Source organism: Polyodon spathula, chromosome 12 (assembly GCF_017654505.1).
Source record: "Polyodon spathula isolate WHYD16114869_AA chromosome 12, ASM1765450v1, whole genome shotgun sequence".
In the NCBI taxonomy this organism is placed as follows: domain Eukaryota; kingdom Metazoa; phylum Chordata; class Actinopteri; order Acipenseriformes; family Polyodontidae; genus Polyodon; species Polyodon spathula.
In genome coordinates, this window is record NC_054545.1 from 41788244 (window position 1) to 41801972 (window position 13729).

Below are 13729 nucleotides of genomic sequence, written 5' to 3' on the forward strand. Positions count from 1 at the left end.
AGACACAGCAAAAAATTATAATAAAAAAGCCGACCGCATTATCATTAAGATGAACTACGCCACTGCTAACCATAAAACCACCCATCATCCGCTTATTTTCTGCTGTCTTGGAATCCACAGTAACACCCTATGATTTGTTATTATTATTCTCTAGTCCCTAACCATTATCAATAAAAACTGAACATTAGCATTACCCCTTCTTTTAGAAGATTACAGAACATATGGCTATAACAAAACCCTCATTATAACAAAACCTTCATTAAGGGAAGTGCCCTAATACAGCAATACATTGTCAGCAATATGCACGATACACAATAAACTACTGCTCTATCACCAGCAGAATAACATTAGCAATAATAATCACAATAACAGGCAATGACATATTACTGTGAAAATACAAATTGTTACACTTTCAAATTCTAAGCAAGTTACTAGCTTACCAGTGCCATTAATCAATAAAACAAACCAACTTACTTTTTAATTTTATTTTTATTTAATTTTTAATTATTATTTTTTTACTTCAAAAAGTTCCCAGATTGTCGTGTTATTCCGCTGCAAACGGATTCCTGTGGTCCCTGCTACTGAGCTAAATAATTAAATTGGTAATGTGATACGAAAAAGCTGCCCTAAGTCTGCTTTGAGTAGAGATATCAGACTAATATATATATATATATATTATATATATATATATATATATATATATATATATATATATATATATATATATATATATATATATCAAAACAGCGGCCTGGCCCTGGTCCTGCAATTTCAATTGCAGGCCCTGGGCCACATCAAAACAGTGGCCTAAATCTAGCTGCTTTTTCTTTTTTGGAGCATTCACATATGAGAAAAGGTGGCCCTGAGGCTGCCCAGGGCCGCCTTAAATCGCAAGTGTGAATGGGGTCTATGTTTCAAACCAAATCATGCAAAAGCAGTGTGAACTGATCAATTTCCCACTTTAATCAACACTTATCTACAACAAGCCTGTTCTTGTAAACTGTGGCAGGTCTCACCATTGTAGAGAAAATCCCAGCTTTAGAAATATATCCAGCCAATGACATCTGTGTTGTGGTGCTGTAAAGCTTATTGATTTAAAAGGTCAACAATACAGAGTAAAAGTTCAAGGAATTAATTGTCACTAAAAAAATCACTAAAGCCTGCCTGTGATGGGTTGTGTATTATTATTATTATTATTATTATTATTATTATTATTATTATTTAAAGGTATTGTTTGTTGTTTACCTTTCTACTGCTTTTTCTATTGTTTATAAAAATTTAAACTTTGATTTGCTGTGCTTAATGCTACGATACAACTATGTATCCCTTTTAGGGTAAAATTGATGTGTTATTTATAGTGGCGTGGTCAGGGCTGTATTAACCCACCAGTCCGACATAATTGCCCTAGGTCAAACATCCGTTTGTATCTGGGTCCCAGGGATTAGATATACTATTGTTGTTGTTATAACAATTCTATATATATATATATATATATATATATATATATATATATATATATAGCTTAACTCCACCAATTAGGTGGTTAATCGTTTAACATATTAAGAATTTGAATAATACATGTACCAAAACTAGTCTTATGACGTAAATTTCACGCAAGATCTGAGGGACTGGGAAAGTTTCACGCACTGCTCTGAACTGAACGACTGACTGAATCTGACAGAAACAGTTTTGTTGAAGGCGGTGTGCTAAATACATTTCAAAATAAATTCAGAAAAACCTGAAGCCTACTTTAAATCCCATTGCGCAGCTTGGTAATCATGATTTACTGAATAAAAATACAAGTGTTTTATAGACAAGAGTGCGATGTTGATTTTCCAATTTAAAAAAAAAATACAATACTTCCATGTAGGAGGGTGCTGTATGAAATTTTGGGGATATAGTCACAAAATATCTATATATATATATATATATATATATATATATATATATATATATATATAATATATATGGTTACTAGGGGTTTACCAGTCTATCATTTGTTTTAGTAAAACAAAAATGACTGCGTGGGGCTTTTTTTTTTTTTTTTTTTGAAATAAATTGAAACAATAAATAAAATACATTGAAAAATAAGCTAGTTTTGTGTACTTACATTTAAGTTTAGGTCTTATTTACTTCTTATGGTCATGAAGCTGGTGCTGTTTTTAACAGTAGTCTTGATAGTCAGAATTCTATTCATAATGTCTGGAGACAATTGATTTTACATAACAGTTAAGTTATAATAGAAATTGATAATATGTGTCCGGCGTGTCGTACTTTTAAAAGTAAATATCCAACAAAACACGTGCTCTTCACACTGCCTCTGAACTCTGCAAGTCCTCTGCCTGTATCTTTTTTATTTGGCAACTTATAAAGTTGGGTTAGGCATGGTTAGTAGACTGAAAACTAGTCTCAAGCTGTGATGTTAATTATTAAAAACATAATCAGAATTATTAAACAAGTAATCCATAATATTGTACATTTTATTTTTGAATAATAAATTACTCTAATGTTAACTTAGCACACTGCAACAGTTTTGTACTTTGTTGGCAACTTTTTTGGTAAAATGGGGGGGGGGGGGGGGGGGGGGGGGGCAGCGGTGGTTATGTGCCATTTGTTTGTAACACTTTAGCAGCCACATCTATCCCAGATATAATACACTCAGTTATATTGTTTACAGTCAGGAGTAGCTTACTTAAATGATGAGCTGATAATATCTCTTCAGCCAAAGAAGCACAGTAATTTAAAACGTTACCATACTAAAAAACAGTAAATGTGCATGAGATTTTTACTAAAACAGGGTCAGCTGCTGCAGGGAAAATTAAGTTTATTTCTCAAACCGACCATTTTAAGAATGCTGAAAAGAACACATAGAAACGTTTGGGACTGTAATTACTAAATGTACTGATGAGAAAAAAAAAAAAAAAAAACATTTAGGGAATTCCAAGTTAAATGTACTTCATCTCACTTGATTTCAGTATAAACCTGCCATTCACTAAATTGTGCTAATGAAAAAGAATGGTTTGGCATTATTGAAATACTGACCGACTGAGCCTCCCTGCTCAATCGGTTGCTTGGTATTGCTTACCCAGCGACATGCAGAGGAACACCTTATCACAGAGTCTTAAAATGTTTTGGTTTTTTTTTGCTTCTTTTATTATTATTTATTAATTTAGCAGACGCCTTTATCCAAGGCGACTTACAGAGAAAAAGGGAGAATTGTCCACAACCTTTTGATGAGGAAATATTAAAATAGAAACCACTGGAATTAGGTGTCAGTTTTTATTTTAATTTAGTTTTGTAACCTTTCTTTTAAGCCCACCACCACCACTACCACCCAAACAAAATTCCTAGGCATTGAGTTTTGTTTCTGCCAGTAGGGTGCTTTTGAACTTTGCCAGTATTGAACTAACCAAGATTTTTCCATTGAATAAAAATCCTGTAACATGAATTCAGAGTGTCTTTTGAAGAGGTTAATCAAGTTGACAAGTAAACATTCTAACTGAATATTCTATTAGTTGTTAATTCTATCATTTCATGGTCGCACGGGTTGCAGGGTGTGTCATATAGTCAGGGGAGCGCAGGTTCTTTGCTGGGGATTCCACAGAGAGCATCCCACTGATTTTGGCACCCCTGCTGGCTAGGCCCCTGGTAATCATAATTGAACACCTCCAGGGCTGGCCTTCGTCCTCCAGAGGCCGGTAGCTTGTCAACATCTGCTGTTTTGGCTGTGAGATTGGAGGACACCCACTGACCTTCAGTTGTTCTGATCTGTGCTGGGGAACTGGTGCGGTGAGGGAGCAGAATTTTGCATTCTTAATTGAGAAGAAAATCAAGGGTTAAAATAATAGGGCACTCCATCATTTAAATAAATAAATATGACTGTGCTGTTATAATATGTTTCTCATATTAAAAATACACTTAATGATATTCAAAAGCAGCAGCCTGTCACTTTTCTCAAGCTTTCATTTCTTCAAATGTGTAAATAGCGTTTGAAGTATGAAAATAAATAAATCTTTCATCATGTCAGCAATCTGCATTAAAGGTCTTGAAAGTCACATTGAATACTATTAAAAAAAAAAAAAGGTACAAACCAGTGCATAATGTGTTCTGTTTATAACTCTGACTTAATATTAATACTGCATTTGGCACATACCATGATTTAATTGTGGTGTATAAATATTTTATCAGATACTTTTAAAATACAGATTCATGAGTCACACCCAATCAAAAAAAAAAGAAAAATGGTGCTACCAGCGCATGTCTTAGGCAGCATCTGTCATGACAGCCAATCATGTTACTGCTTTTATTACTGTTAACGCCATAGACAAAAAAAAAAATATATAGCAGCAGTGCCCATAGTTATTTTTCCAGCTAACCCCTGACATTTTGCAACCCAGCATTTCAGGGTGTACTGTGATTCTATTGTTGTCACTTGAGACACCACCCCAGATAGATTCAATAAGATAGAACTTCTGTCTTTTGATTTTGATCTAGATTCAGCAGAGTAGAAAGTGCTGAGATAGTACGCCAGCTAAGTGTAAATCACTTTGTATTGAACTTGAGCCTCATGATTAGGGAGCTGACAAACTGTCTGCTGTGCAAAAGAGAGGTTCCATTAGCAGAGTGGGCAGACACATCTCTGTACTGAAATTACTATTCATCTCACTTAGCTGCTAATGACTGACATGCTTTGTACCTGCTTTCCTGTTTTAACCCTGAAGACACTTCTACGTTAAAATGACCTAGGTAAAGAAATAGAAACATCCTTAAAGTAAGTAAAGCACTCTGACTCCTTTCTTTAACCTAGCGCAGTACCAGACATGTGCAGGATTTTCAAAAGGTCATAAATGATTACTCCACTGTTGATTAAGAAATCGGTATGTAGCATTGATTTTGGCATTAAGTGTTCGTTATGCCTATTTCATTATTAAATAATTGTGTTAATATGATTTCCGAAATTGTTGATTTACGAAATAATGTGCTTCTTGTGACCTATTTCTTTGGTTTGTGTGGGAATTTAAAAGGAAATCCATGTTAATTGTCATAATTTATCAATAGTTAATTTGCACTTGGAAAAGGAGGGTTTTAATTAACGAAAGAGTATATAGCTCACCTTGAAACTGAAATTTAATAGACTGCAGCTGTGTCGCCGATGATACAGACAGAGAGTGTACAGGACCACAGTTAATTTATTACAGACTACGTAGATAATCCAATATTTGCAGTTTTTTAAATATTTTTTAGCTTTTTTTATACTGGTTATGAATCAGATTTAGTCACTTGTTTTAACCATTTGTTTAAACAGATTTGTAACAGCCTCCCCCCACACTTTATGTACAATGTACACTTTCACTGTCACATGTTTGTATGCATAGTAAATGTTCTTATAATACTGTAAACTCATGTTGAGTTTACTTATCGTGGAGCCAAAGAAAATGCATGATTAGAGGAGTTCACCAAACAATTAATTATAAACAAACAGTGTATTGAGTTAGGGAGTTCTATTGTCATTTAAAAAGCTTAATACATATATAATGAAGTGTTACATACATGGTATACATATATAATAACTATCAACTACAAACACAAATGGCACTTCAAACTTATTTATTTATAGCCTATAATAGTACATACTAAAATTCTTACAAAAGTAGATGTCAACATAAGAAAATAAATTCCAGCCAAGCCTATATAGATGGCTTACCCCTGCACCACCAAAAAAGATTTCAAAATGCACATTAAAAGAGTTTTTTACCCACACGCCAGATAATCGTAAATCAGCATTTTATATGTGAGATGTTCTAAATAAATGTACATTCTGCAAGACAAAATTTTAAAAGTTTCCAAATTATACACAAAATAAATATTTCTTTTTTTTTTCAAGTTCCACGGCGGGGTGCACATCTGTGTAAACAGGTGCAAAATCAAATGATGGAGGACTGGCATCATCGTAGGGATCAGTAATAAACATCCAGTCCCCTGCTTTCAGCATCACTGTCGCTGGTATCGAAATCCTCCGAGCCAACTTCAAAATCTTCATCACTCCTGTTGTCGCTCTCCACTTACGTTGCCATGTTTAGCTTTCTGTAAAAAACTACATGAACTACAACTAAACAAGTAAAACTAATAATACAAAAATTAAACACTATATATATACACTTGTAAAAGTTGAATGGCTTCCCGCAATGTATCTCAGTCTTCTAAAAGCCTACAGGTAGATTGGAATCGCTACATGACATGCAATTGGGTACAAATGTCACCTGCCCCTCCCCCGACATCCATTGCACATTCCACAGTACTAGCACTGCCTTAGAGAACGAAACCTGAAATGCTAGACTGAGAAACCATTCATAGAATGAAATGGGAAACTTGACTTACGCACGTACGGCATGCTACTGTAAGTGGGTTTTCATTTGACGTACGTGGTATGTCATGGCTTTGAAGTGGTTAACGGCCTGATTCACAGAATGTTTTGTTGGTGTGCATACTATTTCATACCATGTTCGTGCTTATACCCTTCTTTAACAAAGGATTCAACCCACAAAGGTTGAAACTACTGCCAGACCCAAATTGGAATCTACTGCCAGACAATTGCATACAATATTAGTTTAGGGTAAGGTTTTATCCGCAAATTTAAGTACTGTAACAGTGCTGCATTTTCTCTAATTTTATGGCATGTTTTAAGTGTCTGTTATTTCCTATTAATATTCTTATAATTATTAAAAATAATGCACCAAAATATTGCACATTCCTATTTAAGAATATCCAATAGTGTTACTTAATTGTATGCAATATTGATTTCCAAATAATGCCTCTCCTTGATTGGCTGTTGTTTTTGTTCCTTGAATTCCAAATATAATTGTACATTTATTAATAATCTTCAACTAAAAGCAGTTCAGTTGTAGCAGCATGCATGTTTAACCCTTTGCGGTCCTATGTCGGACCAGGTCCGACATTACAATTTTCCCTTTCCAGTCCAATGTCAGACCCTGGACGAAATTATCAAAAAGACGTAAAGCACAGGTCTCTAGTCATTTTTTCTCTGGAAAAACCCGAGAAAACCTTTCAATGGCCGAGTGAGACCGATAGGAGCTGAATGAAGCCGAAAAAATGGCATATCTGATAGCTCCATGCACCACAGAGATAACACGGACATAAACAAAGGAGACAGCTGCTTCTGAATCCAGCGCTCAAAGAATATTACGGACATTTGCAGAGCTTTATGAGATGTTATAGTAATACAATAATGACTTGGATCGCATTGGGAGTTTGATGATGAAACGAGTGATCAGGAGAGGATTTATCAGTATGCACGTCTATAAAGAGATATGTGAAAAATACAGTGAACAAGGGGAGGGCTTGGCTGGGAGATACAATGCTGAGTGTCCTTTTGCGATTCAGGACCGCAAAGGGTTAATAGGAGTGCTTGAAAGCTGGACCAAAATAAAACTGCACGGACAGGGCACTAAAACAAAGCAGAACTTCTTGAAAATGAATTCACACGATTACACTAGTTTATACATTAAAAAATAAGCATATTGTATGAGTTTTTTTAGTGCCCTAGTGGGGCAGTTTTATCTTGGTCCAACTTTCACCCAGGGTGAGAGTCCCACTATCATGTTAAAAAGGGTGTTATTAACTCAAATTAATTATTCATGAGAGCACATCAAACGGTGTAGAAAAACTGGCATTAGGATGTTCGTGAATTACAGCGGAAGCAAGGAGTAAAGTTTGGAGAAGTAATAATTACACACTTCCAGTCTTAAAACCTCCAGTTTTATCACTGGTAAGTGAATCGGGCCCTAAATGTCATACCTGTAGTGCTTGAATAGTTGTCCTCCAAGGCTAATTCTTAATAGCAACACAGTTAGGATAATATCACACTGTCTCATTCTTCTCCTTGTATTCTCACAGGAATGACGTGTCAAGCCAGGACTTCGTACACAGAAGATGAAGTCCTCTGGGGTCACCGATTCCTACCGGTCATGTCGCTGGAGGAGGGATTTTTTCGAGTGGACTACTCCCAATTTCACATCACCTTTGAGGTCCCCAGTCCTCCCTACAGTGTCAAGGAACAAGAAGAGAAGATGGCCCTCCCTTCACCGTTGACCACCCCTTCCCTTGGAAACTGCAAGAACCGGAGGGATCGGGTGTTCTCTGTAGACTGCATTGACACCATCGAGGAGCAGGCCAACAAGCTTCCCAGCAAGCTTCAGCGAATGAGTTCAGGGAAGGAGGATCTTCAGAAAAAGGTCCTTAGGATGAGCCCCCACAACTCTGAGAAGGCCTGCAGCACAGGAGACCTTCCTCTGAAACTGCAGAGGATAAGCTCTGTTCCGAATCACAGAGATGTGGAGGAAAGACTCCATCTTAAGGCGCTCCAAGGTAATTCAGAGCCCATGACTCAGTCAACTGGAGACCTGCAGCAGAAAATCCAGATCATTCAAAGCGTAGGGTCAAGACCAGAAGATAACTTGCCCCCCAAGCTTCGGAAAATGAATTCAGATCGTCTGACCTAAGCAAGGGCACAGTATTAATAATTGATAGACTGCATACTAGACTTGCAGCCTTACAGCTGTAGAAATAACTTCAGGAAACTGTGATTTATCTATGTAGTTGCTTAGCGAAATTCAAGGACCAAGGTGGTAGGGGTTGGGGTATGAGACACGGGGGAGCCTGTGTAAAACTCTTACAGCACTGTTGAACAGTTTCTCCATTTACTCCTTAATGTGCATGCTGGAGACATAGACGTGTTCATTTATGGGGAAACCTTTAGGCAAACGCACCTAATTAGCACCCAATTGAAGGGACCTTGCAGTAGAGTTTTTTTAATGGCTTTTCATTTTGTGTAACTTATTTAGAAATAAAGGCAGGCCTGCTGAGGCTTTCAGTTCTGTTTAGTTCAAGGCGAGATTAACTCACTTTGGTGGCTGTTGTGCAGCCTAAAAAGAACACTCCAAAAAATGGGTACCGAAAACAAAAAGTCTTGAGTTTTACAACATGTTTTTCAAAGCATGACAGTGGCATTGCACATCATAGACAGTAATTGTGTACATCTTTTGTAAACCTATTTGTGGTAGATATTTTGTGCTTGATTTATACACCTTATTCTGCAACCTTTTACCAACTCTGTTCATCAAAGGTCAATGTTGCATATTAACAAATAGGGGCTTCGCTAGTATTATTTTTATTTTTTAAAATGTATTAAATGTTAGAAAAAAGTGCCATATTTGACAGCTCCAGGTGATGACAAGAAACAAATACAATAATCATTTAAACCAATTTTGGGTTAACAACTAGAGTAAACACCTTATCAAGCAATACCTGCTAGATAATCAACCTAGTATCTTGACTTTGGTTATACTGTCACAGTGGCCAAATATCTTACAAGATACGCCGCCTTCTGACACTAGGCTTAAAAAGCAGTTAAAGAAGCAAAATTCACTTCCAGTTGCAAGTCCTAGACAATCCTTAAGTCCAAGTTTTTCAAGTCCATTCTCAAGATATTACTAAGAAAATTAAATGGTTAAATCATAACCTGGAGACCCATTCCTAAATGAAAAAAAAAACAATTTTCTTCTGGTTGAGAAACTTCGACTTATGACAAATGCTGTTTGATATTTATCACCCTCGACAGTGTTATTATCTGAGCACAGATGAGTTTGTAAAAAGGGTCAACTAATCACATATTCAATATTGATGGAAGTATTGACAGAAAAAAATCAACCAGCAGCATGCCCTTTTAGTTACTCAGTAGTCTGTGCAAGCAAGACTGCTTATATTAGTATTAAAAAGAGTACATCTCTTGGAAGTAATGCCTGCAATTATAATTAACTGTATTTGGTCAACTTTGGAGCAATGTTGAGTCTCTAATGCTGTGATCACTATTAATGCATGGTTTGGTTTTACATTTGACACTGTTTTATTATTGGACAATTATGAGTGAGTATTGTAGAAACATTGCCTGCTGTGTAGCTGTTGGTTGCAATTGACTTATGTGACCCACAATTGTATTCTTATAAAAGGCACAAGAACAGATGTTATATCTTCTAAACCTACAGGCAATCCTTAGAAAAAGCTCAGGTCCATCATCAAGTGAAAAGGTTTGAGACCACACTGTATGGATGCCCTGCCATTTGTGACCACTGTATTAAACTTCTAAAACACTTTTTGTGTGTCAAACTCATTGCACATGCACATCCACAAATGGCTGAGCTTGTAGGATCAATGGACAAATGCACCACCACTTTAAATAAATATGCATGGAATAGATGACTCCCATTCCCATTTTACATGTAACAACCAGTGTAGCAGTATAACATTTTCAACCACTGAAACGCAAATGAACAGGTATAGAGGATACTTCTTGTAAACTTGTTTGCAAGGAGTCTCCTCCCCTAACCAACACATCATCAGCAAGCTCATAAAGGCTCTGTGTGTTATTTTCCCAGGTCGCTTCTTTTGTTTCGGCCTCCACCTCCCCAGCCACCACCTTGCAGCGTGCCTCACCCCGCGGGGAGGTGGCCCATAGCCACTTCCTATCTGCGACACTGGGATGCATGTAACGTCATGTTTTTCCAGCCAGCCTCACACACGTATCTGTTGAGCACCAACCGATAAGGACTCTGGCCAAATTTATCTTTCACGGGCCCTGAGCGCCCGTCACATTTCATTAAATCACCTGTAATTGCAATCATTCATTCATTGCGGATTCTCCGAGCTGATCATGGAGCATTGTATTTATGTAGCAAGTGCAATATATGAAAAATAAAAGTATATTTAAAATTGTATTAAACAGCTTATTTCATAGAATTTCTTTCTTTAGATCAAGCTCTGCGTCTGCTTAGAAGTGCAACGTAATTTGGAACAGTTCAATTTTCCCACTCAGGAGCGTTGAATTCAAGTACGAAAAATATGAAATGGTATTTAATTGTCAGTATCAGATTCTCTTCAGACCATCATCATGCCTATTTGTAGAGCATGTTCTGTGACCATGATCATCAATCATGTCCACTTGTTTAACCATGACTATCCATCAACAGCCATTAATTGTAGTGGACCCATGGAATACAATTCTATTAGCAGACCAGCTGGAATCAGTTCAGGATTTACTATGGAAGAAGTTTACTCTTAACATACACCTCTGTGATCTGTTGATCAGACCAAAAGCATAAAAAGACACATTTTAAGTGGCCAAAAACATACAGGGCATAAAATGCTTGGTCTGGTCAAAGGAAATGTGTTTTTCTCACACTTCGCAGTAAACCTGGACTAGAATGTTGGAAGGGGAAATAAATACCATGACTCTAAAGTCCCCTAATGTGTGCTTCTTTTTTTAAGCAGTAATTTGAAACAAACATTGCAAACACCACAGCATTCACAATTCACAAAATGGTTTTCTTCACAGTTAGTGCTTTATATAACATTTGGAGATCGATGTGAAATTGGTGACATATAGAAAACAAAAGAAACCGTGAAAATGATAAAACACCCTAAACATTGCACAATGTGAAAAAAACATCAAAATGTAATTATTTCTTGCAGGATGCTAGCGTGTTCAATTATATAAAACGTTCAAATCAATCAAGAACAAAGCTAGAATGTTTCACACCTAAAACAAAGGCACTTCTGTTTCAAGCTGTTGCCTATTTCTTGACTGAGCTTTTGGATAAAGTGCAGCTTGACATGTTGTCAAGGTGATAAAGGCAGCATTCAGATTAACAATAAAACATCAAACATGAGAGGAACATAAAAGACAGTATACCTCCAGCTATATATCGCCAGCCCTTTATCACACACACACATACACACACACACACAAGCAGAATAAAGAGCGACATAAAGAAATTTGATATCTGCGTATATATGTATATATTAATCTAAAGAACACAAAATCATATGTTTTCTAAACATACAGAAATTTGTGTTTTTATGGGGTATTTAATAAACCCTACCAAGAATCTACATATCTTATTAAATATGAGTCAGCAAATGAAACAAAGTAAAAGGTAGAATTTAATCCAGTTATTTTTAATTAGATACCTTGATTATAAATGTCTGGTTCACTGAAATGCACAACTTGCTCTGCTTGTAAAACACAAGGATTCCCTACAGATGCAAATGTGCGGTCCTGGACTGTATTTCCACTTGATTAAAACCCCATTGAGCATGCTTAGGATGAATCAGGACAGTGGTCAGATATCCCTGTAAACCAAGAACAAGATTCCACAAACATTTTACCAACCATTGATTAGTTCTGCAATGTGTGAATTACAAAATGGCTATACTTGATACTGTTGGCTTAATGATTTTACATAACGTTATTTGAAGTTCCTACACAAATGTTATAGCTGTAAAATTGGTAGATATTTATATTTAAATTATACAGTCGTAGTAGCATAATTCTTTAATGTTGTTATATAAACTAGTGCTGTCTGATAGATTTAGAAGTGAGGTACCCCCTCTTTACAAGTGAAATCGATAGTCTTTGGCAGACATGAGTACAATCAAATGCAAACAAATTAATGTTGTGTTTAAACATGAAACACCTTAAATGAGCTCAAACACACTGAAGTATTTTGCAGTCTGGTTATGTCTCTTTAAAATGTTATTTAATGTTACAGTATGTATATATATATATATATATATATATATATATATAATATATATATATATATATATATATATATATATACACATATACACGCACACACACACACACACAGTGGAACTCCATTTATCCACGTACTTGGGGGACATAAGTCCACGGATGTGTGAAATCCGCAGATAAATCAGGTGTCATTGCGTGTGATTCGAATGCATGAGTAAAAACACAGAAACTAGTGCTTACTGGAGATGTATGCAATACAATATATTACAAAGACAGATTAATGTTTTAAAATTAGTTTACTTTGACAGTGTTACTCCTAGCGAAATCAAAATGCAATACACCCCCAACCCAGTTTCATTAGCTTCTTCTGTTACCAAATAATAATAATAATAATAATAATAATAATAATAAATAAATAAAAATAAAATACTACAAAGCTACAAGATCATAAGACATTTTATGATGGAAATAAGCTATTTAGCTCATCAGCGCTTATAATTTTCCTATAAACTAAGTTGTGTATGTCTAGCAGCTAGAACTATCACAAGTGTTGCTAGTTTTCTGGGATTTCAAACAGAAAATACAATTCTAGTTTGCTTTACTTTAAAACTAAATAAACAAGCCTGCTGTGTAATTTTAACTTTTCTTACATTTCAACAAAATACGTACCAATATAAGTTTTTTTTTTTTTCATAACAGCTTTTTTAAACAATTCACTGCTGCAAGTCATTCTTTTGAACCTTGATAAAGTGCATACTTGTCTTTTGTTTCATTGAAGCAAAATACGTTTGCTGAGATTAACAATGTAACTGCCTCAAGAAAATTAATTTTACAGAATTTGTGTGACTTTGGATAACGAGAACACCACCCTGTTTACAACAAAATACTGTTGTCCAGAGTTCCTGGTTCATGTCAGACTGTGTTCAAGACCTGAAAGAACAGTGACAAAACACCCCAGTCTGTCACAATATATATATATATATATATATATATATATATATATATATATATATATATATATATATATATATATATATATATATATATATAATATTATATATATAGTAAATTATATTATCATCGTTTCAAGTTCTTTTGCACCCTTTAAAATCAAACACA

At 35.5% G+C, this 13729-nt stretch overlaps 1 protein-coding gene across 2 annotated transcripts in view; it reads left to right on the top strand.

Annotated features, from left to right (window-relative positions):
* The window catches only part of kcnj19a (potassium inwardly rectifying channel subfamily J member 19a), a 72798-nt gene that overhangs the window by 36527 nt on the left and 22542 nt on the right, over window positions 1–13729 (top strand). The window contains exon 3 of one of the 2 annotated variants that reach the window (XM_041266972.1): window positions 7915–10169. The exons of the other annotated variant lie outside the window; for it this stretch is intronic. Within the exon in view, the coding sequence (XP_041122906.1) occupies window positions 7915–8519 (605 nt within the window). The 3' untranslated portion in view covers window positions 8520–10169. Of the gene's footprint in view, window positions 1–7914; window positions 10170–13729 lie in introns of those variants that run through there. 2 annotated transcript variants of the gene reach the window in all.